The 27,154-nt window shown below is 35.4% G+C and overlaps 1 protein-coding gene across 2 annotated transcripts in view; it reads left to right on the top strand.

Moving 5' to 3' along the window:
* The window catches only part of LOC149775022 (uncharacterized), a 325,791-nt gene that overhangs the window by 223,509 nt on the left and 75,128 nt on the right, over positions 1-27,154 (top strand). For both annotated transcript variants that reach the window (XM_089944532.1, XM_089944533.1), the window contains 2 exons: positions 16,506-16,600; positions 22,604-22,693. In XM_089944532.1, coding sequence (XP_089800658.1) covers positions 16,506-16,600; positions 22,604-22,693 — 185 coding nt within the window. The remainder of the gene's footprint in view (positions 1-16,505; positions 16,601-22,603; positions 22,694-27,154) is intronic.

Genomic DNA, 27,154 nt, shown 5'->3' with positions numbered 1-27,154 from the left:
GTACAAGTAAGTCCTTGGATAGCATTTCTCATTTTGATCTCAAAATTTATGGAATTCTGGGTATCTAGAAAAGTCATGTTGATGTCTAACTATGCTATACATGTTGCAGGAGCGAAGACTGTATACCTGCCAGAACATGATGCATCACACAAAAACATGAGTTTTTTTATTATACCAGACCTGCCAACCCTTATCATTTTGCCGTATTTCTTTTGAAAATTACCCTTAATACAGACTTGCAGCGTGACAGCAAAATCTTTTGAAGAATGATCATTGACAAAATATTTGGAAAATTTGTTATCCGTGTTTGATTTGGATCCGGGTTTCATATTAGAATTAGTGAAATTAGGGAACCAGACTAACTTTACCACAGCACCTCGGAAAATTTAAACTGCATCTGTTTGTTCACACAGATAAATCTTCACGATCAAACTACTGATTATAGAATTTGTTAAAAATAGTGTCAAGCAAGCGATGCATTTTTAAGATAAAATGGAAAAAAAGCCTCTTGAAAAGTTTTAATACACGACACAGAAGAATGAAAAGGAATATTCAGATCCTGGGGCAGCGAGTGGTCGAATGCGTGCTCCGTTACGAATCACTGCTATCTCACCTCTGTCTGCGTGGGTTCAAGTCTAGGATTCAGCCAATGTGGATATGTGAGAAAGCATGCCAGTATCTTCTCATGGGTCAGTGGTTCTTTCCCGGGTTTTTCCGGGATCTTCCTCCACCATTAATACAGGCCGCCATGTATAGCCTATCGTGTACTGAAAAATGGCATTAAACCCTACAACAATAACAACAACAACAATATTCAGATTCTTGAGAATAAAAGCTGGAAGGGACACAATTATGTTTATTGGACATCTCATGCCAATTTGATTATGACTCGTGGAGATATGATTACCATCATCATTAGTCCTACAATATAAGACATAGCAAATGTTGCTTTTGTTTTAGTGCTATGTCTTACTAACCAAATAATGGGCTTGTATAGCATGTTTTCCGATGTTGCTTGACATGGGAACGAGTAATCAAAGTTTCAGGAATATCTCAGTACTTGGCAGCCGATATCAACACTCTTCTGCAAATTGATAATGCAATTAATATACTTATTGTGCTGTTTTTTGTCTTGGTGGAATAAAAATCTGACACTAGCAAATGGACGCATTTTCATGTTCTGTTGAGATACATTTGAATTGGTTGAAATGCGACGGTAGTTGAGGTATGCAGAAGTATTTTCAAGTAGGTTCACGTGGGGGATATGTTTCTTGAATGAAACAAAATGTTGCTAACAGTAAAATAATATTTCCACCTGACCAGATTTCGGCATTCCCTGCTTTCGTTGCTTTCCAGCCAGCTGAAATGTAGGCCAACAAAACTTGAAAACAGGTCCATTTCTTTTGTGATAATTTGAATTTATTAGAGAAAAGACATCATAGTAAGTAAAGTCTGGCTAAAACATTATGAATTTACTTTATAGAAAAGTGTCGTTATTTTAGTTGCCAGTTGTGTGAGATATTCCCGAAAATTGTACTTTCATTATGATATTAGTCAACATCAAAACATGCTACACAGCGCTGTTATTTAGGCAGTAAGACCCTGATGTGCATAACTTATATATCAGCATCGAGGTCTTACATGTAGGACTACCGTCATCATGTGAAATGGAATAAATTTTCAAGAATTACGTCCAAGTTGAGAGTTAGCAACAAGCCATTGAGCTGCATAGGGTTTGGAAGTAAAGTTTGTGCAACTGTACTAATGGTAAATAAAGTCTGCGCATACTTTACAAACTTTTCATTTGAACATAATGTTTATCTTTGCTGCATGTTTCGATTATTGAACTTTTAATTACGTTTGCCAGCTTTACAATAGCAGTTTGATTAAATTTTTTTACACCTTACTGAAAAATGGTCAAACATACAGAAACAAATAAATTGCCTTACTGAGATGGACTCGTCAGGGTTGGCAGGTCTGTTATACTGCCAAGTCTTGCAACACAGTCAAGTTTAAAAATTATATTAAAAAAGTGAATTTTTTTTTTCATTTTTCTTGACATGATGATAATACCCATAAGCTATATAAACAGATAATTCTAACTTAAAACTGTAATCTCTGGACAGTTTATACAGTTGATCATCACAGAGGTGATTAAAAGGTAATTTGGGTAGTGATAAACAACCACTGTTGCTAATATTGCTTAATTGACTGACACTTGAGTGATGCTGATGTTAAGAATCCTTGATGGGAGAACCCCTTGGGACAATTTTCATAGATAAAATGCACACAGATAAGTAAACCACAAAGCTCTGTTGAAGAAAAACAAAAGTAATTACTGTTCTTGTCATAAATGATAAAGTTGGAGCCATCTTTATTAAATATTATTGACTAGTTTTTTGTGATCAGCGACAATGTTTCTTTCACATCTGATTTGACTCCATATATTAATTGCTAAAAGTTGACTATTTGGTTGTGGAATAATGTGGAAGTGTGATTCAATTTTGAAGGCAAAATGTTGAAACATACAGCTGTGATTCAGGCAGTTGTTACTCTTGAAACGTACAGCTCTGATTCGAGACAGATGAGCCATCAGTGAAGTGAGCAAAAGGTAGGAAAAATAAAAGTCATATCTTCCGTTTGGTGAATTTTGACATTGTTTAAGAACAGCTGCAAGGGGAGCATTTTATTTTTTCTTATTATTAGTAATTCTGGAGTGTATGAAATTTACTGACATACATAGTTCACCCAACATCAGGACAAATCACTAATGCAGAGCAATAACTAACATTTGTAAACCATTCTAACTAGCGTGGATATTTCATGTTTAACATATCCTCGCAGCAGTGATGATCCCCCAAAAAATCATTCCTTACAATGCGAAACATTCAACAAGATATTTGGGGAAGTTGGAACATTTACAGTTCAGGGCAGAGATGAAATCAAAAGACACTTGCTCCTTCAACACAACCCCCCCACCCACCCAAGAGCTGTTGAGAGCAGCATAGAAAGTGCCTTGTTAAGAGTGTATTTTCTGTCCAAATGATTTTACAGATGAACACCTGCTATATTTATTTATTTAATGTCTATGGTTGTAACTGGATGCACATACATACATACATACACATATGCATGATATTACTAAGCTAAGTCCATCAAGTATTTTCAGTTTGTAAGTGTATTACTGTAGATGGTTAAAAAAGACATTTGTTTATTCTTTGATTCAGATTAGAATATCCAGTTCTTATCAGTTAGGCATAAATGAGTAAATAACTTGTTATATGCCATCATTTTTGTATAGTGTGTCCCCCACCCAATGGGACCTGAAAATGCACTTTTTGATCTGTTGAAACCCACCAACACTGGGAGATGGCAGATAGAGATTGATTTGACACGATGTGTGCCTCTGCAAAGCCAGTATTTCTTTCATTGTTGTGGGTTTCCAGAGAAAAGCACACTTCTCTTCCATGCATTTGGCTGCAAAATTGTTAATTTCCAGCCAAAGTTCTTTCAGTTAATGACAGGAAATTTCAAGATGAAATCCATCCGTTGCCCCCATTTTAAAATAAAAACAACTGTATGTATTTGCTTATTAGTTGATACCATCATCAAACTGCACAGCCCTAGATCTGCTGTTGCATAATACACTTGCAAATATTTGTCCGTACAGCTTGTTAGTAGTAATCAATAAAACAAACAACACAGACCCTGTCTGCCCATGCATTATAAGGGTCTGTGTTGTTTGTAGTTGGTCTCGACTTAGAAGCAAGTAGATATAGTGGGACCAATGCTTACAGTCAAATGGGCTCTCTTGTCACACAGAGCTGTCTTCATTGTCCAGTTTTGCTGATAGTCTGGACAAAAATGATAGTAAAGTATCGCTGCCACACTCCTTAATTTAGTATTGTGAGTTTAGCCCTGGTTTGCCAAACCAGAAAACCTGGATTCTTTGTTGCCTGTATCAAAAAGTATGCACTTCTAATGACATGATATAAATTTCAGCCCCCCTTCCTCATGATAAGTAACGATATTTATGTATGAGCTTTGACAGCCAGTCATCATTTCTTAACCCTGTTTTCAATGGATAAATGTCACTTAGCTAACTGTCTTGACAATCATTGGTAACATCAGCTCCACTAGGGTGGTTAGTAATGCTTGAGATTCAACAGTCGCTGCCAGGGCAAAGCACAGCGTTGCAGCAAATACATGTCAGTGGTGTGAAAAGAGTTAGTACGAGGGCGAGGGTCTGCAGCCAACAATTGTATCATTTAATTCATCAAAATTAATACAAGTGTATGCTCTGTTACGATACTTTTTCTTACAGGTGTTATTGGTATAAAAGTACTGTATAAATGGATCATGGTACCTTCAGTAATGTGCACAATTAAAGTTCTATTCTGTTCTTATGGATGGGAATCTTTTGTTGCATACTTATCAAGCAGACTCAAGTTGACATGTTTAACACTATAAAAACTATTCTCACTTTGTTATTAAGAAAAAGCATGAAATAAAGTTATAAGAACAAAACATGATTCATTTTGTTAGAAGTAAAGTCATGGAAAGAGTCATTTTGGGATTCATGCTAGACAAGACAATCCAAGCATTCCCAGCAGGTATTGTCAACTATCCGGCAGCCAGTTACAAAAAATGTTCTATTTAAGGACCGAATATGCATCCATTTATGTGAAAATAGAGGAACTGTCTGCTTGTCAACTCTTTGACAAAGCACATTCTTGCAGAATTTGAATACATGTTGTTACCATATGCACTCTGAAACAGTGACAAACTTTTGCACCATAAAGATGTGTTCTGGTCAGTAAACATTAACACATAAAGTTCTGATCTAGTAACATACATTTCATATAAAAAGAAGGAGGGAAGCGGGATGGGGGGTATTTCACAATAAAAACGATGCAGCTGCCAGTGCAAACTGAGGCCACCTTGCAGCCCTAATTAGTGTAATGAGCAAGCATTATAATGATGGGGTAATGTCTATGTATTGTGCTTTTATTATGTGCAGTTGCACTGTAAGGAAGTATACCCTATGGCCCACATGGACAACATAATGAAGTGATACTACACATGTATCATGTGCTTCATTATACACCAGTCTCATCATAAGGCAATATACTCTGGCTGGCATGGACTGTATCGTGTACTTCATTATAATGCAGTCACATTATAAGGCAGTATTCTATATGGCTAGCATGGACTGGATTGTGTGCTTCATTATAATGCAGTATTCTCTATATCTGGCATTGACTGGATTGTATGCTTCATTATAAGGCAGTATTCTCTATATCTAGCATGGATTGTATCATGTACTTCATTATAATACAGTCTCATTATAAGGCAGTATTCTCTGTATCTGGCATGGACTGTATTGTGCACTTCATTACAATGCAGTCTCATTATAAAGCAGTATTCTCAATATTTGGCATGGACTGTATCGTGTATTTCATTATAATACAGTCTCATTATAAGGCAGTATTCTCTATAGCTGGCATGGATTGTATCATGTACTTCATTATAATACAGTCTCATTATAAAGCAGTATTCTCAATATTTGGCATGGACTGTATCGTGTACTTCATTATGATGCAGTCTCATTTTAAGGCAGTATTCTCTATAGCTGGCATGGACTGTATCGTGTACTTCATTATAAGGCAATATAGTCTATAGCTGGCATGGATTGTATCGTGTACTTCATTATAAGGCAATATAGTCTATAGCTGGCATGGACTGTATCATGTGCTTCATTATAAGGTAGTTTACACATTGATTGTAACATATAGTGTGATGATGAGGAAGTATGTATCATGCTTTATCATTACGTGTTTCACTATAAGGCCTTTCCTTAGGCTACAGTAGCTAACATTATAATGAGGGAATTCAGTACATACACACACATATATTTATATTTGTATATATGTACTAGGCAGTATATTCTAAGATAGGTATGTGCAATGTACAGTCCACAACACTGGTTTTATATGCTTATTTGCATCACATGGTATGGCTTTAAAAACCTCTTGTGCAGCCTGTGCCATGGAGGAAATAGCACATGCCTGCTAATGGGCTCCATCATACAGCACTATAATGAGAGAATAATAGACAGTAATATATAATCTTGGACTTTTGGAGGGAATACATGTGGTTTTATATTGCAAAGTTTTGACTCGATTTCAAAGTTTAATAGTTTCTACAGTTTTCATTTTTATACAGCTTCAGCAGAATTTTAACATCTTTACTAATTTTATCTTGTATTTTGCTATACAACATGCTGACACCTATTTAGCCGGGTTTATTATTCTTTCTTCACTTTTTTATCTTTACATTTTTAGAATTTAGCTTATAATTGATACTCTATAGTCAGTATTGTGCTGATCTGTCATTCAACCACATACACACACACTTAATAAAAACTTAATACACTTCTGTAGAAAAAAGAAAAACCTCCCACTGCATGTAAAGTTGGCACTCAATATTACAGTATTTACAAAGAGATATGAGCATGTACCTGTTACTAAGATAATAGAGTTATTTATAATACTTGACACAATGAAATAGTAATTATGGATTTACCAATTACGGATTTACCGTTGTGTCATGTACATTCTTATCCTTTCTTCCTAAGGCTGTAAGGTCAAGGCAACAGCAAAAGATATAAATCTGTGACCTCAATCCATGTAATTGTTGAACAAAAGAAGATATTTTAATGAAATTGTATTAAGCTCTATGCCTTGAATTTACAATAACTTGCTTTTTAAGTTATAACCCCAGCTTCAAGGTGAAGGTCATAGCCATGGTCGGATTGTATGTCATTGCCTGTAGAATAGTCCAGGAGGTCTTATTTTTAGTGCTGTAGATATTTGGGGGATACTTTATGTAGGTCCTCACCTTATCTTGCAGTAGCTAAGCCCTTTGCTCAGAGGTCAGGGTCATTCAAAGGGAAAGGAAGGGAAATAGTGATATCATGTTAAATTGTAATATCTTGCTTGATAAGAAGTTTAGTTCATGATACGTATTTCCACCAAAGTTTGTTGAATGCTTGAACATAGGTAATGAAGAGACTTATTGATTTTGGTGGTCAAAGGTCATGGTCATTGTGACCTAAATAAAAATGGATTTCACATGATAATTTTTGTTCTTGAGCATGTTGACCAGTTGGTGTGGATGATCTGCACTAATGGTATGAAAGAAACAGGTTTGGTGTCTAAAGGTCAGAACTCAAGGTCATGATAATAATAGTAAGCAAATAATTGTGTGCATTATGTTATTGGTCAAGTCTACAGACCTTGACTGAATTTCAGAGTTGTTGATAGGAGTTGATCAGTAATAGTCAGCTGTGCACAGCAGAGTGTCTTCATGGTTATAATTCATAGATGTCAGCATTTTGATTATTGGTATCAGTTGTTCCCAATTCTGATATTGACTTTCACATAATACACTAGTTGATCCTTGATCTATGAGATACTGAATTGATGGTGCATTCATTGTGTGACCATGTGCACCGAGATACACAATATATTAGGGTAAAAATGGAAAACAAGATTTTACCACTGCCAACAATTTATATTTCTATATATCTGGGAGATGATCCTTTACAGATGATGTCTGAGTGATTTTGGGCGATACTGAGTTGGCTGGCAAGAGATGCCAGTTGGCTGGCAACAAAGTTGCCATCCTAGGACAGTATCGAAAATGAACATTCTGTATTATTTATATTTCTGTATAATGGAGAGATGATCCTTTATAAATGATGTCAGAGCTATTTTGGGATATACTGAGTCTGCTGGATCTATAGGTTTGCCATCCAAGGACAGATATAAAAATAAACATTCTGTATTTGGTATAGAATGGCTTTATTTGCCTTAAATGCTAGACTTCAATGTTCAACACCAAATTAAAGGGTCACAGACTCAATGTCTGCCCAGCTAGCTTGGTTGCCTCATCCCTATATCCTTGGGAAAGGTAATTATCTCATTTGCTTATCATGGCAATAGGTTTGAAAGTGCCATTAAAAACTAAGCAAGCAACCAATTCCACGTTTGATCTTTTGAGATAAATTACAGTGCTATAAATTATTATCCAATCATCATCAATTATATTTTAAATATATTGCTTAAACTTTAATTAAATTTTTTTTAAATTGCTGTCATGTGTTTGCATGGATTTAGCAGGCTGATTGTGAATTTTATGACGCAAAGCAATTTAGGGCTGTAGAGTTCCAACATGGATTTAAATAACTATGAAATGGAAGATTGCTTGTCAATCAGTTTGTTGGTACTGTTTTGTGACATCTGTCTTGTAGGTTCTCTATAGAACCCATGATGTAGAAATAGTACCAAAGTGACCTAACAAAACCCAGATAGGTTAAAAGTATTGTTTCCCTTAAAATTAAAGTCAGAAATTAGAGAATGCTGTGAAAGGTCAGTAGCTAGAGCTCAAAACGTGTACCATGTTTACTTGCCAATAAGTCCATTGCAACTGCAAAGACCCAGATGTGCCATGGCATAATGCACCAGCAGATCTGGATCTATGCAGTTTTTTTGGAGTAATCAGTAGAACAAACCGCATAAAAATTGATATACTTGCACATTATGTAATAGCTGATCAGGATCTATGTTGCTCGAAGTTTGATGGTATATGGGGTAGGATTCAGGCTTGACTGAGCTATGTATTTTTTTAAATTTATTTTTGTTGTTGAGGACTATCAGTGTAATTTGAAATTGAAAAACCAGAGCTGCTTTAAAGCCAATTAGTAAGTACCCAGAGGATGTAGGGAATAATTACAGTGTTTGCCAGGTTTGGCCAGTGTTGGATTTTGTTTATTGTATTGCTCTCGGTGAGAGCCTTTTCATTTTCAAATTCCACTTTTGATGTGAATCTAAAGTCGGGTTCTACTATCATGAGTATTAGAACGCTGTGAAATTGATCCCTTCGTTATTGTCTGCACATCCGCAGAGCTTATAGCCATTAATAACTTGATGACGAATGACATTTATAATTGTCAAATGTTCATTGTCAAATAAATAAAACATTTCATTGGAGTACTAGAGAGGAATAACTGGGGGGAAAAAAATATTCCAGTACACACAGTACATTGAAGTATCAAGAGGCAGTTCACACATCAGCTGGTAATCTTCTACATATTTGTGGTTGAATTTGGATAAATGCATTTTGATGGTGCTACATGCACCAACTTGAGTAATACCCATTGATAACTGTCAGTCACAAAATCACATCCCATATATAAAAATTGTTAAATAAATAGCTGAACCAATTTCTGATTCTACGAGTGACCATCTGACGGTGTTCACTCCTCAGTACTTAAATATTTAGTTGCAGCTTGGAGCACTGTTCTTATGGTTTTAATCAAATAAATATGTAACCGATAAAGGCAAGGTGTTCCTGGTGTTTTAGAAAATTTAACCTAGAAAAAAGAACAAAAAAAGCATTTATATCATGTATGTTCACTTGCTTGACCACTGAAATTGTCGAGCCTTACTTACCACAGCCAGTAAATAGACTACTAGGCAAGACAAGTTTTATAATTTTTATAAAATTTGCTTTTTGCTTTTTCCCCAGTAGCTTTCTTTTTTGAAGTACATCTCAGATTTTTTAAGTACATGTCTGGATAAGTGCAACAGTGTAAAAAATATATTACAGTGTTGTAAAAGTAGATGGTTACAGTGTTGATTGGTGTTAAAGTTAATAGCTACAATGTTACATTGTGTTAAAGTACATGAATTGTAAGCCAGCTGCTATCTGCTAATAAGAATGCATGTTGTATTTGGCAGCTTAGATGTGGTATGTTATCATGTTCAAGGTAGAAAGAAAAAGAACTGCAGAAAATTCTACCAGTTAAAGGGGGTTAGAAACCAGGACTACAGTGGTGGAAAACAAGTGCATTGCCACTGTATTATTTAGACTTGCTCTAGCAGGATACAAGAATATACCCTTTATATTTTTTTCTCACACACATTTATAATTCAAAATATAATTTCTTAATTGACTTGTGCCTGTGTTCATAATAAATCTATGGGGACCAGTTTGAGTGTGTGTCCGTATATATAAACATTAATGTGATGTTATGTAGAAATATTTCAGTACTTTATATCCAAAAATAAGCTGAATTGAAGTCTTAAATAGGTACCACATTATTGCATTATGGCAAGCCCTGATCCACCTATGTGCAGCTGATCAGAGAGGCAGTGTAGTTTATATCCTTAAAATTTGTAAGGTCTTTCCAACTCTAACCTCCCATTCCTGTCCTCATTGTGTGAATGCCAGTGTAATTGTCCACACCAACAATAAAATTCCTGGCAGACAGTGGGAAAGCTACTGCACTATAGAAAAAGCACTTCAATGAAATTCCCATTATGTTACAACTCCCAAATCGCAATTCATTAGGTTGCTAAGAAATTCCCCCCATTTGATCAGTATTAAGTTGCCGTGCATTTTGAAGAATGTGTGAGGAAAAACAGAAAAGTAATTTTCATGAACATCGTGATGACGGGTATTATATTTCATGGACATTGTGTGTTGACCTGACATGTAGAGGGAATTAAGGGATGCGGACAATCACCCCCACCTGTTAGACTAGAATAAATTAGGTGTGATCGCAACTTTGAAAAATAATGCTGAAAATATAGTGAGAAAATTATTACAGAATTTGAATTGCAAAACAGCCCTATTGAAAGAGAATAACAATCAGTTGTGAAAGAGGCATGATTGATATTATAATTTAATTTTCAATTAGGTAGAGATTTTGTCAGCTTAAACAAAGTGTCACTTTGCAATAAATTTGAAAGTTTACCAACTTTGTATGAAACATTCTTTGTCAAATTAGGCCACAATTAAATATTTTTGAAAGTAATGTTGGTAAAAGATTTGTTTTAAAGATATATTTTAAGACAAGCTTTTACTGTCTTGCTAATTTGACATTGATGAAAAATGTATGACGTATGCCATGTTAATGTGATAGTTCACTATTTGGCCTATTGTATATATTCACTTGCAAGTCAAATCCAACTGCAGATAGCATAGACCCTGATATGTCGTTACTTAGTGCACCAGCAGATTGGGGTCTGGATTGTTTGTGCTACTGATTACTCCTAGAAAACTGCATAAACCCAGATCTGCCATTGCATTATGCAACAGTAGTAGGTCTGGGTCTGTGCAGTTTGCATTTGGATTTAATTTAAAATAAAATGAGTATATACTGTAAATGATTGCAAGCTTTACTAGAAACCTTTTGATAATCAGCCAACATTTCAATATTGGAATACTATTAGAAAGTCTGATGTTAACTCCATTCAACCGTAAGCATATAGGTAATATTTATGGTTTAGAGAAATTTGCATAAAATGGTCTTGATATATTGATCTCTTTATACAATGACAAGTTAAAAATAAACTCAGAAAACTTACATTGATATCATTTCACTAATTAAGTGCATCAGCAAAAATTGGCAGCACCCAGTTCGGATAGGCCTTCAATTTTTAAAACTGTTTCAGGCTGGACAAGTAAAAATCTCTGTTAAAAGGAACACCCAAAGTCAGGCATTTTAATACTGAGATGCAGTGTAATCATTTATATTTTTGCCTGAAATTAATAGATTTACAGAAATAGCTGTATACGATATTGACATGATAATTGTATACTGGACATCTCACTGAAAAGTGTAAACTTGGATCTTCCATCACATAATGTACCTTCAGAGTGGGTCTGCTTTTGCTTTAGATGATCATTGCCGATTTATCTATCAATAAGGGACTGCATTTTTGGGAAGGGAAACACTGATTGGCTCAATCACAAGCATGAGAAGTTATATTGGGTCAACTTTCAGAGAAAATCTCACTCCCTTTCACAACAATTGGATAAGCAGGTTCATGCCATTGGCTTAAAGAAAGCCAGCTTTTCTCCCATTGGCATTCCATGATAGGGGTTCAAATTACTGAAAACTATAGGTTGGTCTTGCATTTTATGCAAGTACTCGTAGCTGTATATACAAGCCTAAGTAAAGGTCATTACATGTTATGTTGGCACTCCTAGCTGTATATCTAAGCCCAAGTAAGAGTCATTGCTTGTTATGTCAGTACTCCTGGCTGAATATCTAAGCCCAAGTAAGAGTCATTGCTTGTTATGTTAGTACTCCTGGCTGAATATCTAAGCCCAAGTAAGAGTCATTGCATTTAATGTCAGTACTCCTGGCAGAATATCTAAGCCCAAGTAAAGGTCATTGCATGTTATGTCAGTACTCCTAGCTGTATATCATAGCCCAAGTAAGAGTCATTGCTTGTTATGTCAGTACTCCTGGCTGAATATCTAAGCCCAAGTAAAAGTCATTGCTTGTTATGTCAGTACTCCTAGCTGAATATCTAAGCCCAAGTAAGAGTCATTGCTTGTTATGTTAGTACTCCTGGCTGAATATCTAGCCCTAGTAAGAGTCATTGCATTTAATGTCAGTACTCCTGGCTGAATATCTAAGCCCAAGTAAAAGTCATTGCTTGTTATGTCAATATTCCTAGCTGAATATCTAAGCCCAAGTAAAAGTCATTGCTTGTTATGTCAGTACTCCTGGCTGAATATCTAAGCCCAAGTAAGAGTCATTGCATTTAATGTCAGTACTCCTGGCTGAATATCTAAGCCCAAGTAAAAGTCATTGCATGTTATGTTAGTACTCCTGGCTGAATATCTAGCCCTAGTAAGAGTCATTGCATTTAATGTCAGTACTCCTAGCTGTATATCTAAGCCCAAGAGTCATTACATGTGATACAGTACCCAGCTACTAATTGTTCACAAAATAACAGTTGAATTTGTCTTTGAAAATTCATCAAAATTACAGAGGTTAAAGATCATACTACATGTACATCAAATATACACACAAAAGTGCATGATGGTGGGTAAAAATTTTCAGCATGACAGAAACCCAGCATAATCTATTTATGGCAGTTTGTTAATCAAGTTACTGTTACCAAAAATCTCTGAATTCTTACTGTGATTATTATGAATGTATGAGCTTTATTTTTCTTTCCTACTATCGTATATATGCACTTATAAGTCGAGGCAAACTGCTACCAACAAAGAACCTGATCTGCTGTAGTGTAATGCACCCGTAGATCAGGGTCTGTGTTGTTTGTTCTGTTGATTACTTCTAACAAACTGCATAGACCCAGATCTTCCAGTGCATAATGTGATGGCAGATCTGGGGGTATGCAGTTTGCAGTTGGACTCCACTTATAAGCAAAAATATATAGTATTTAACAAGAGAGAAAAACTGCAACCACATCATACTGTCTAGTCTCCTCCAGGGTTTGGGGGGAGATATGGTAGCTTGCTTGGTAGAATTTCAGACTTGAAAACTAAGGGCCAGGGGTTTGACACCCACCAAGGCCAGCCCAGGTCAGCTGCCCTCAATGTGTCCTATTTCCTTGACATGATAGAGCCAATAATGCAATAAGAGTGCTGCTACCCACCCACCTCCAGAAATTAAATGTGCAGCCTGAGTAAGACATGTCATATTGATGACATCATAAAACTCATGTTATTTCAAGCTTTACAGCAAACGATGATTTTATAATAGCAGTCTACCTTAATGCATGTTATCTTTTACAGTTTTGGTATTAACAGTGAAGGTGATGTTATCTTTCTTGGCAATGGTGGATTGACTGCAGATTTTTATCTGTACTTGTCTTTAACCAGAAGAGCTTAGGAGATGGCTTGTTGTCCATTGTCCACCCATGAGTTAGCACAAGTTTTTAAAACTGACCCCTAAACTACTTGAAAGATTACAATGTTACTTTTTGCACACATTCATCGAAAGGTCTAGATTACATCAAAATATAAATGCTGCTGTTCGAACAGGCAATATGGTCATCATGTTGGCCATCTTCAGAACTGTTATTATCACTATTCATCATGAATGGACGGTCATATCAGCATGGGGTTTTTCTTAAAAAAACATCGTTTGATGTTTAGTTGACCCTTAAGAAGAAGGGTGCCAAATCCAGCATCTGATACGGCCTTTGTGGCAGCCATCTGGAATATCTTTGCTATTTCTCATGAATGGAAAGTCGAACCAACATTGGGTTTTCACCAGAAGACAATGTCTAGTCAGTCCTAATTGAAAATGGTGGCAATCTGACATCCGTTATAGCCACTATGGTGGCCGTCTTCAGAATCTTGTTAAAATTATTTCTCATAAGTGGAAAGTCATTTTGAAATGGAGTTTTCATGAGAAGAATTCTTTTGACAGTGTCTAATTGGTACTTATATGTCTGCCTTTCAACCATTTTTTTTTTGTTAACCTTCCTCAAAGCGGAAAGTCATATCAACATTGGGTTTTCACCAGCAGACCTCTTAATGATGTCTGCTTGGTCCTAAATAAGAATTGTGCCATTAAGTCACCCATTATTGCCACCATAGTGGCCATCTTGGAAATCTTGCTATTGCTACATCTTCTGAATGGATGGTTAGATCAAAGTGGGTTTTTCACTAAATGATTTCATATAAAATCTAGTTTGTCCGAATTGGAAATGGCACCGATCTGATATCTAGTGTGGTCTTCATGGCAGCCATCCTAAAATCATGTTATAGTTCCTCATAGAAAATCAGCTGACTCAGGGTTTTCACCAGATGAATTTTTATTATGTCTAGCTGGGCTTAAATGAAAATGGTGCAATCTGACTTCAAATACTTCTACAGTGACTACCATCTTGATGTATGGGTTTTCACCAGAAGACTACTTATGGTGTCTTGTTGGTTCTAAATGAAAAGGATGACAATCTGATATCCATTATGGCTGCTATGGTGACCATCTTGAACAGCTTCTAATTTGCTGCTACTCCTGAAACAATGGTCATAGAAACATGGAGTTTTCAGGAAATTATTTCTTATAACATTTGGTTGGTCCTAAGTGCATGTGGTGCCTCTCTGAAATTTGGTATAGCTACCAGTTTCTAATTAGAAAATCATTCAAGAACATGAGAAACAGCCTTTGTACTCCACAGTTAAAATGAAGAAAAAAAAAACATCTTAAATTCTGGTAATTCTCTTTTGGACCATAAAGTGTCATCTGCTTTGAGAGACCCTTGTTTGCCTTGCATCATTGATGGGACATGTATATAATAAGTATTTAATTGTCTGGGAGCTGGTTGCTCATTTGGTAGTGTATTAGGCTTATAATTCAAGGGTAGTGATTTGAGAGACCACTCATTTGTGAGTAGATTCTTTAATTAACACAATAACCCCTGGTGACTAGTTTAAGTGGCTGGAGGTAGTAGCCTACTGCCGAGCTCTGTAGCATCATGGTCATGTATGATACACTAAAGTGGGTGGTATTATAGAAAGGTAGACATATGTAGCTCTACAATGATACCAAATAATCTGGAAATTCTAATTGCACTACAAAATACAGAGTAAAAAGCATCAGTTTTTGGACCCGATTTTTTTTCCTACCCAAAATTCGCCCGTGGTCGGAATCTGATTTTGTGTATGGATTTTAGACTTTTTGGTCTCAGATCTAAAGCAAACCGGTATGAACTGCAGACAGACAGATAAACCTTTGCAAAAAGTAGGATAAGATGGGTATTTGGAATAAATAGTGGTCTCGATACGAAAATAGTGTCTGTTAAGCCAAAAAAAAAGAGAAAAGAACTCAAACTTTTACCCTTCTGCTCATGCACGAGCCAAATAGCCAATGAAAAACAATGTTTTTAACACAATTAGGCACTATTTTATTGGAAGATCACCTGGAAGTTGGTGTTTTCGGATGTATTTAGAAATAGCTTTCAAAATGTGTTTCCTACTCGAATTTCAGACAAAAATGACAAAAACCTCCAAGGGTTAATGTGTTAAACACAGTGATTCTAATACATAACGTACTAAACTCAAATATGATGGATGCAGGCTTTACCGCATTGTATTCTTTCTCCAAGATAAAGATATTAGTGAAGATGAAATATATATTTACATTTTTTTTTAAAAAGGCACACTTATGAATATTGTACTTTAAAAAAAATGAAAAGTAGAGAATTCAAGGTAGATTGGTACTTCACTATAACACTGTTCAAAAGAGATTTGAAAGTGAGTCCATGTTATACAGGGGTACATTTTATAAAAATGATTCAACCTTTATGATGGTATTGATATCATACCTGTGTTATTTTGGGAACGGTGTTATATCAGTGACAATGTTACACCAAGGCACCTTGATGTGAGGCACCATAATACTACATATGACTGTATTTTAAGTATTATGTATATTTAGAGAAAAATTTAATTTTGCAAACTAGGCAGCAAGAAAAATCCAAAGTTTGCGAAGAAAAGTTTATGCTTATGATGCAACAGGATTTATGTTTTCATTTTTCTTCTCTTCAGTAGCCTTCAATAGCCAATTGAAGCACTCACTGACAAGAGCTTGGTGTACGATCGATGTGAAAGGAATGAATTCATATACACTATAAGAAAAGATTATTCTAACTTCTATATCTTTGCAGAAAGTGGTTCTGGCAACGACGTTCAACTGAGTCAGGTGTCCTCCAGTAAACCTGCCATTTTGGCCAATGATGTGCTAGGACCCCTACTTTTAGAGGTGAGTAATATGTTTGGCTTTGTTTATTATCCTATCTTGTTTACCATGCTTTTTGTCTCACCTGCAAATGGCGAGACTAAAAGAATCCATCATATGCATTGGTGTGGGATAGAGAAATTCCATGGCAACACCAACAGAATCCATAATATGCATCAGTGTGGGATAGAGCATTTCCACCTGAGGGTCAGAATTTGTGTGCACATATGAAGCTGTGTTGATTCTAATCAATAGGGTGGGATTCCATGTCCGACACCAACATGGATAATTTGCGCTTATTTGCAGTCATATAAGAATCGTGGTAGATCATCATGGTTGCAAATCTCTTGTCTCTTGGCATCCGTCTGTCTACGGGAGATGATAGTGTAGCTCCAGAGTAAGTTGTTATTTCTCATTCTTTCTAGCTCTCTTTTCAGCTTGCTTTATGTTCCTGGCTTCCTTGGCTTTTTGAATGCCCTGTCTGACAGCTAGGTGCCAGGTGGAACGCTTGTACGTGGTTGCAAACAATGACATTGTCTACAAAATTCTGTCAATGGAAAACACAAGACATTTACAACCAAATTTTTTTTGTGAAAATGAGATTTTTGTTTATACCTATTAAAAATTTGTTGTTTTGGGTTTAATGCCTTTATTCTGTGTATACATGGCATTCAGTATAGCTGGTGGAGGAGGAAACTGGGAAAACTGCAGTGAGAACCATGGGAAGCATCCAGGCAACTTTTCTCACACACCCACACAGAGGTGAGATGGCTGTGGTGGGTAAGGGCAAGCAATCTTGGACAACTTGGCCACCAGGACCACTTAAAGACTTTTGGACAACTTGGCCACCAGGACCACTTAAAGACTTCTTTTTAGCATTGAAATTTGTTTGAAACATTACAGACATTCATCACGTCATGAATATTATGATATGATTTATTTCATTAAGAGCACTTGTGCAGGATTGGAACACTATATACTCAATTACAAGACAAGTCAATTTGAATGTCACCCACCTCACAGCCACCACACCACCACCCCAACTATCATTTTCAGGGCTGCAAAACTGAACTTTATTTTGAGTCTCCTATAAATCTAGGTATACTTTGCAAGTTGGATTCAACTGCATGATGTGGGTTGTCTTTGGAAAGCCATGATGCACTTCAGAAAATAACAATCCAAATTTCATGCATAGAAATACTGACGCGAGCAAAACTATTGCAAAACAAATAAAATTATGTTCCTGAGTGGAATGTGACACCTAAAAAAATTGACAAGATAAATTTTGTCTGTCTTCACTTAATAAAATCCAAAGAAATCCATAATGCTTGATGTTCTAAATTTATGAATTCTTATGGATCACTGCCATCTTACCTCTGTCTGCGTGGGTTTTAATCTTGGGTTTGGCCAATATGGATATGTGAGATAACTTGACAGTAGCTGCTCATGGGTTGGTGGTTCTTTACAGGGTTTTGCCAGGTTCTTCCTCCTTCATTTATATTGTCCGCCATGTATAGCCCATCTTCTGGTAAAAAATGGCATTAAACTTGATAACTAAATCTTTTATAGGTCATATACCGTTAAAATAATAGTAGTCCAAAATGATTTGATTCACATTATCCCATGATATGTACGTTCCATTTGTCTTGACAAGTAACCAATGAAGTCCTCACTATTCACAATATTATATACATGTATTAGTCTAATATCATCTGGTACAAAGCCCAAGAATTCATCCTAATTGTCTGAGGATTCTGAAAATCCTTCAGTCATAATCAGACTGTCATAAATGTCTCCTATGATTTATCCTCTTCACTATGATCTGCAGGTGCTTATGCCTACTGACTTAACTAACACTTTCATCATCCAGTCTGTGAAATCTATCAAAGTATGCAGTGGAACAGCTGTCATTGGCATGGCATGCTCACAGAGAGTTAAAATATAGGACTCTACTTGGCACTGAACAAGTATCATATTCGTAGTTCAATCAAAGGACTGTCTGCTAAGGGATTAAGGTCAGATGCACACTGGGATTTATGGGACTTGGCACTGAACAAATGTCTGATTGGTGGCTTTTATCAGAGGATTGTCAATTGGGAAAAACAAAGTGGGTTTTGCTTTTAAAAACCCAGGATTTTTCTGCCCATTTGCACTGGCAGATAACATGGGGAATATTACTAGGCAGTTAGATATGAAATGGCAAATATAAATCATAAAGATATAATACAAATATGGGTTGTTTGGACTTGCATAAAATTGGAAGCAATATAGAAGATGATAAACAACTGTTTCACACCTGTATTGGAATGGTGACTGGAGAAATCCTATAACATACTCAGCACATTCTGCAATTGGCACATAATAAAATCAGCCCATTACAGATTCGGTCAACACAGATTTAATTTAGAAATGATAAATGTCATGGTTGGCCCATAACTAAATCAACCCATTATATGGAAATTAATTTTAATTAACTCTCACTGTTGGTGCATCAGATAAAGCTGCATTTGTGATTATATTTTGTTTTCAGTAAATGAATAATGAAGGATTGACCATTACGTTTTTGCGTTCATTGAAGTATGAATTGGAAAGAAAAAAAAACAATTGTATCGTCTGCAAGAAAGATAAACTGGTAAATCCTTTAATTAAATAGCATATCTAATATCTAATAATAAAAAATTAAAATAATCAGCTTGCAAATATTTTACACAAATTAAGTTTCAGTGAGAACGTGTAAAGTATATTCTTTTTGGTTCATACTGGCATGAACCCAAAAAATTCAGAAGAGTATGGTCAGTCAGATAGCTAGAAATTGTAATAATGAAAGAAAAGTTTAAATCATCTCCATTGAATGGTATGTGCAATCAAATTCTTGAAAATTACATCCATTATTGAAATGTCAGTACTGAGTATCTCTATGACTTGTCCTTTAACTGGATACTAAAAATCTCTATGACTTGTCCTTGAACTGGATACTAAAAAGCTCTATGACTTGTCCTTTATCTGGATACTAAAAATCTCTATGACTTGTCCTTGAACTGGATACTAAAAATCTCTATGACTTGTCCTTTAACTGGATACTAAGAATCTCTATGACTTGTCCTTTAACTGGATAATAAAATTCAGACTAAGATTGTACAGAATTAAAAAAAAATATGAAATGACCATTGACAAAGGACATTACATCCACATTACTGTTATATAAATTGTGGACCAATAAGGCCAAGTACGTAAGTGGACCATTTGGGTAGTCCATGTTAGTGGGCGGACTCGGCTTTTGGCCAAGTAGTCCCATAACCATAGGAATGAGAGAAATAGCTATCACTTTTCCTGGCATAGCATTGGTGGTTATAGCAGCAGCGTTAATGTGCTGTGTTGAAGTGTATTGAAAGTCGTATATTTTATATTTTCTAAATCAGATGCTGTATTGAACTTGAGTTGGCGGAAAATAGTAGTACATGTGTAAAGTTAGGACCTAGATATGCTGAAATGTTTGGATTGTTTATGTAAGCAAAAAATGCATTCTGTGACTCATTAATAATAATAATAATAGTGACTTTCAGAAGGTACAAATCAGTGAGATAAATGCAAGCTAATCTCACAAGACCATCTGGCCACAACTTCGCTTGCCAGAAGTTGGTGTTCCACTTCATCCCATATAAATGGTTGTTATATGCAACTAACTGAAACATTATCAATTGCTCCATTATCTAAATGTTTGCAGCTGAATGAAACTGACTTGATCTGTATTTACCTAGCACAATCAATGGTAATAATCATGGTGGTTTACATAGACAGTGACACTTGTTGTATATGAGTTTCTCCAGTTAAACATTTTCACGTTTTCTTTCAAGTTGGAGCACATGGATATCATGAAAATTGCATCCTGAATAACTAGCTGGTATGTAATGAGTTGTCTCATTGGTCAGTTGATGTAGCTGGCTAAGGGCAGTAAATCTTCAACTGTAAGAGGGCACTCTGTTTCAGCTAGCTACATAGATCTTGTGGATCAAAGTGGATCAATCAGCCTAGGCTAAGAAGATGTTCTGGGGCAGAAAATTTTCTTTATATGTTCAAAGTATTTATGAAAAGAAAAACTACATTTAAATCTGTCCTAACAGTCACCTCTATATAGTGCTCACCTGGTCAATTTTAACCACCCACCAGCCTTACTACCAACCAGCAAATTTACGTTATTAAAGTCATCTGTATAACAGTCACCTGCTTTCAATGGTCAGCAGTCAGGTGTTTAACCAAATAATGGTTTCTCTCTGCTTTGACACATTAACCCCTGGAGATATTTGTCATTTTCGTCAGAAATTTGAGTAGGAAACACATTTTGAAAGCTATTCTAAAAACATCCTAAAACACCAACTTCCAGGTGATCTTCCAATAACATACTGCCTAGTTATGTTAGAAACATCGTTTTTCATTGGCTATTTGGCTCGCACATGAGCAGAAGGGCAAAAGTTGGAGTTCTTTTTTTAAGTCTTTTTTGCTTAACTAACCCATTATTTTCGTATCAAGACCACTTTTTATTCAAAATGCCCATCTTGTTCTACATTTTGCAAAGGTTCATCTGTCTGTTTGCAGTTTATACCAGTCTGCCTTACATGTGAGACCAAAAAGTCTAAAATCCGGACACAAAATGAGATTCTGACCATGGGCAAATTTTGGGTATAAAATAATCAGCCCAAAAATGTGGTTTTTCCCTCTGTATTTTGTGGTGCAACTAGAAATTCCAGATTATTTGATATTGTAGAGCTACATCTGTCTACCTTTTTATAATACCACCCACTTTAGTGTATCATACAAGACCTTGATGCTTCAGAACTTGGCAGTAGGTTACTACCTTCTGCCACGTAAACTTTTCACCAGGGGTTTATGTGTTAAGTGCTAACTTATTGAAAGTGACTGCTCTATGCATGCAAATTAAACTCCTGTTTTGATGAGGAAGGCATTGTTTAGATAAAGGAATAGCATATGAATCAATGTGTCAACATTTCTTATCTTGCTCGTACTTGCCCTACTAGAGCATAACTCATTGGTGTCAGTATGACAAACTCAAAGCAAGGTAGTTTCTATCATTTAAGGCTGAGGATTGAAATAATCTGTTAGCTGGATGGTGGAAAAAGTAGTCATTTAGGCCTTTTTTGACAGTGTGACAGTTATTATTCAAACAACAAAAAATTCTCTTTATTGACTCCTAAAACTATATCTAATGAAAAAAGTAGCTTTATGAGGAGAGAGATGAATTCATCCCCGTCATTAGGATTAGGTGTGATTTAGTATTTACAACAATATTGTCTGTAAAAGCAGGTGAAGTTTTAGTAACAATGTCCACATTAAGCTTCTTTGCACGCCATGTTCAGCTGACTCTTATCTGAGCAGCTGGTTAATCCAGATATTGTTTGAAGTGTAAACAGCTGTTCTAAGCCTTATTATACAAGCTGACCAAAGAAAGAACTTACCTGTTTCATGGTCATATATAAGTTAAAATTTAGTAGTTACATTAGTGTTTTTATGCAATATAAACTAATTTTTGATTCAAGATTGTGATGGTTTATCAGAGTATAGAAAATAAAGCTTGTTTATTTTGATACTAAAAATGACTTTGTAGTGCTTCAAGCAATTGTTGAAATTCATGTAAAATTTCCTGCCACATGCCATGATGATGCAGTTTTTGTGTTATGATGGCTGTTTTAGAGGGGGTTTCACTGTAATAATAACAACAACAATAATAATAATAATAATAATAATAATAGCAATATTGGTATTGAGGACATAGCCTTTGTTTAAAATACATGTTTTGATAGCTGAACCTGTATGTAGAGGTCACCTGTGTATATCCACCAGTTTGACTTTTTTTACATGGATGGTCACTTGTCCGGTTTGAATGAATGTGAACAACACATGATAAAACTTGATTTTTTTAGTTATTACTTCAGCATTACATTGGATGCAGATTTTTATTTTACCTTTATGACTGTCAAAGATAATCGTCATCATTTTCTGTTTACTTTTCAGGCTTTGGATGGTTTTCTCTTTTGTGTGAACAGTCAAGGAAAAGTTGAATTTGTGTCAGAAAATGTGAAATTATACTTAAAATATTCTCAGGTACGTACCACGGTAATTGACAAAAATTATGAAACGCGTTTAATTGATGTCTTTAAATATGAGGCACCTGCTCAATAAAGACAGTGGCAGATCCCTACAGATTGTGTTTGATTGAATATTGATGACACTTGTGTTCTGTGGGTACATACTTTTGTCTTGCCTGCAATAGCAAACGTGCCTGCAGATCAGGATCTGTGTTTGTTGTTTGTTCTACTGTTACTGCTAAAAATCTGCACAGACCCCGATTTGTCAGCGCGTTGTGCGATGGCAGATCAGGGTTTGTGCAGTTTGCAGTTGGACTTAGCTTATAAGCATGTATGTACGGTATGATTCAGAGGTCTGTTATGTTTGTTTGAATAACATGAATCAGTCATTTTAGAATACAAATGCATAGCTATGTTTTGTATTGATAATTTTGACATACGTGCTACAACAATCTTGATGCCAAGTTCTGGTAGGGCAAAACGTGGTTTACTTGGGTCTTGTCCTTCAACTTGCCTTACAGGTGTCTTTTTTTACGCTTATAGAATTTCTCAAAATGAATCTTGTGAATACATTTCAACATGCTAATTGGTTATAAATATTTAGTTTTAAACAAAAATAGCAAGCTAGAAGGATTTTCTTCATTGTCAAAGACAAAAGTCTAAAAGGATCAAACAGTTGGTCACCCAGTTGAATGAGTCGGCAGTGTTTGTTTGGTGGAATGCCAGAGATGATGTCATGTTGAAATTATCATTTTCACATTTAGGTTATTTGCATCTTGCATCTAGCTGGGTTATCCGACACAATACCTGGAGAGTTATTTAACCTGGTCTGTAGATGCACAATAAGTTGCCTTGCATTATATAGACCAGAATCTGGTATCCACAAGCTTTATCTCACACACAAGTGATCTGATGAACGTTTTATATTTAACTGAGTTTCTTCTGTTGTTGCCTGCATAGTCATGAAATTTAGTAACCAAAGGAGAGAGGACTTGTGATTCTTGTGGTTGCAAGGGTAGTGGTGCTTCATTTACTGGAGGTAAAAAATTGTCAACAACAAAACCTAGTATCTAAAATGTGAGAAATAAAAAAAATGACAGCTTTTTAATCGAGACACAATGAAAAGTCCTAAATTGCATAATTACATGAGTGGTCAACTGGTGTAGAAGTAATTAATATCTGTGTTGACAGTAGTAATTGCCAGAATTGCTACTGGGGTAACTGATATCTGTGTTGGCAATATCAATTGCCTAATTTAGTATAGCATTGATATCTGCATTGACATTGGCAATGCAAAATTTTCAGATAGTGATACTTTTAAGTAAAAGCAACATAGCTGGCAATTAAAAATGTTGGGGCTTTCACTTTTGTCTGCAGATTTGTGCTTTGAAGTTTCTAATTAATGTTCAGTTAGTGTAACTTTCATGGTTTTATCAGTGATGTTTGGACTAAATTTGTTAACAAAAGGATATGTAGACTTTAGCTAAAAATCAAACTTGTATTGGTTTGAAAAGATATCACACATGCTGCTATCATGTTGATATGATTCAAAAGAGTGACAGTATCAAATACTGTGGCATTATCACTTGGCTATATGATACTATTGTGATAATATTAAAAAGAGTGACAGTATCATAATACTGTAGCATTATCACTTGGCTATATGATATTATTGTGATAATATTAAAAAGAGTGACAGTATTAAATACTGTAGCATTATCACTTGGCTATATGATACTATTGTGATAATATTAAAAAGAGTGACAGTATCATAATACTGTAGCATTATCACTTGGCTATATGATATTATTGTGATAATATTAAAAAGAAAAGCAATATCATAATACTGTAGCATTATCAGTTGGCTATGTGATGCTATTGTAATAATATTAAAAAGAAAAGCAATAGCATAATACTAATGCATTATCACTTGGCTATATGATAGTATTATGATAATATTAAAAAGAAAAGCAATAGCATAATACTAATGCATTATTGTTTAAAAGTGTGACAGTATCACAGTACTTTAACATCGTCACTCAAAAGTGACATTATGTCACTTAAAAGAGCAACACTGCCACAGTACTATCACATTGTCACTTAAAAGAGTGACAACATTGTCACTAGCAAGAGTGACTGTTACTGGTAAGAGTGACACTACCACGATGCTGTCACATTGTCACTAAGAGTGACACTACAACAATACTATCACATCGTCACTCAAAAGTGACATTATGTCACTTAAAAGAGCAACACTGCCACAGTACTATCACATTGTCACTTAAAAGAGTGACAACATGACTGAAAAGAGTGACACTACTACAGTACTATCACATTGTCACTAGCAAGAGTAACTGTTACTGGTAAGAGTGACACTACCACAATGCTGTCACATTGTCACTAAGAGTGACACTACCACAATACTATCACATTGTCACTGAAGAGTGACACTACCACAATACTATCACATTGTCATGTAAAAGAGTGACTTTCACTAGAAAGAGTGATACTACCACTGTGCTATCACATTATCACTTAAAAGTGACAATATCACAATACTATCCCCGCATTTAAAATAGAGACAATATGACAGTACTATCACATTCAAAAAGGGTAATAGAATGATACTATCATATTTTCACATAAAAAAAGGGTCATGTCACAATACTATCACATTTTCATATGATAAAGAGATATCGTGATACTGTCGCATTATGACGTCAAAAGGGGTAGTATCACGATACTTGTGACATATTTTTAAAAAATGGCTGTGTAGTCACTATCGTCGCTGCAGTATTAAAAAGGGGGAAAATATCACAATATTTTAGCGACGATATTATAAAGATGGGCCGTATTACAGTACTTTTATAAAGATACAAAAAGAGAGGTGTTATCATGATACTTTGTGCAATGATATTATAATGAGGGGCAATATCACTATACTTTTTTTGAAGATGTTTAATAAGATGGAAAGTGTCATGTCACTGATATGATATCATTTAAAAAGTGGCATCATCACAATATTGTTGCATTTATATGATTAAAAAGAGTACCATAATCACAATACAACTTTAGACCCACTAAAACATTTATTTTGGCATCATTTAATGGCAGATTTAATTCAACACTTTTTGTATATCGGTGCATACAGTGCACAAGAAAATACGAATTTCTTCATTTCTGTAAGATTTGTCTCCATTCTTATTCAAGCAAACATATATAACAAAGAAGACTTTTATTTCATAAAAACGAGTTCTGATTCACTTTCCTGCTGCAAAAGCAAAGCCCATTACTGCCATCCCTTGTGAAGGCTTGTTGCAAATCAGGATCAGTACAAGGCTTAAATTGTTGGACAGTTGTTTCATCTCTAATTGTTTTTTGGTGATAAAAGTAGATGGATTATTGGTAAGAATAACATTAAACCTAATATCTGAACAGTAATTTAGTTTGATCCATAATTCTGATGACTAGCGCCAGATTCCCTCTCAGGTTTGATGGTACTCGGCTGCCTCATGCCAAGTAATGTCATCATCAGTGCCAACAGATTTTGTGCACATTTACACAATTTTTTTATCATGAGATGGTTGATGTAACTTGAACATTTCATGCAATTGATGTACATGTGGCATTGACATGGTTGTTATTTTACTTGGTGGAGGAACTGCAGTGGTTTATGGGCCATACTGATCCAGAAAGGTGCCAGTTTAACTCCTGCCCATACCAGACTCTGTTGGTAACAGTGGTGTGTCCCCAGGCAAGGGACTTTACTCACATTAGCTTGGTGTACTATAACTATTTATGTGTTGCCGTACCATTAACACCAAACAAACACATTGTGTACAATCAAGAATTCTTTTATGTGTCAGTGTGACTCATCCTAGATGATGACTTTCTTAACATCATGGAAAACATTTCCAGATGAAAGTATGTACAGTATTGCCAAAAGGATAAATAAATCGGCGGATAATGAGTAATATGACTTTGGGATTCAATTAATATCTTCCGTGCAGAATGTAGTGCACAAGGTGGGACAGTAATATGGCTTTGTTCCAAGTTCTGTGAATTGGACAAAATTTATTGACTTTCAGGGAAATGCAGTTTTAAAGAAGTCAAGGGAATCAGTTACGTATTTTGTTAGCAAAAGCATTGATTATCTCGTTTGCTATTGCAGGCAAGACAAAATCTAGTTTTCATAGGCTATACGGGATCTTCACTAAGAAGTCCTGATAAATATCAGGTTTTGGTGCCAATTTTTCTTTACTTTACTTTATAACATAATAATATCCAATTTGTCCCAAGCCTTTGTAACAATCGTTTAGATTGGATTAAATTGCCTCCTGTGATGCAGGAAACTAAAGTTCAAATTAAAATCAATCATTTTGGTCAATCTGAGTTAATTACACAAGAAAGTAACTGCTTATGTATTCATACGTCATTCTTTTGTGCTTTAACAGTTATTGTTCTGTATTTTTTTTTT

The sequence above is a fragment of the Sinohyriopsis cumingii genome, unplaced genomic scaffold (genome assembly GCF_028554795.1).
Source record: "Sinohyriopsis cumingii isolate HCF-2022 unplaced genomic scaffold, ASM2855479v2 utg000029l, whole genome shotgun sequence".
NCBI lineage: Eukaryota > Metazoa > Mollusca > Bivalvia > Unionida > Unionidae > Sinohyriopsis > Sinohyriopsis cumingii.
This window is presented reverse-complemented; position numbering and strand designations above follow the sequence as displayed.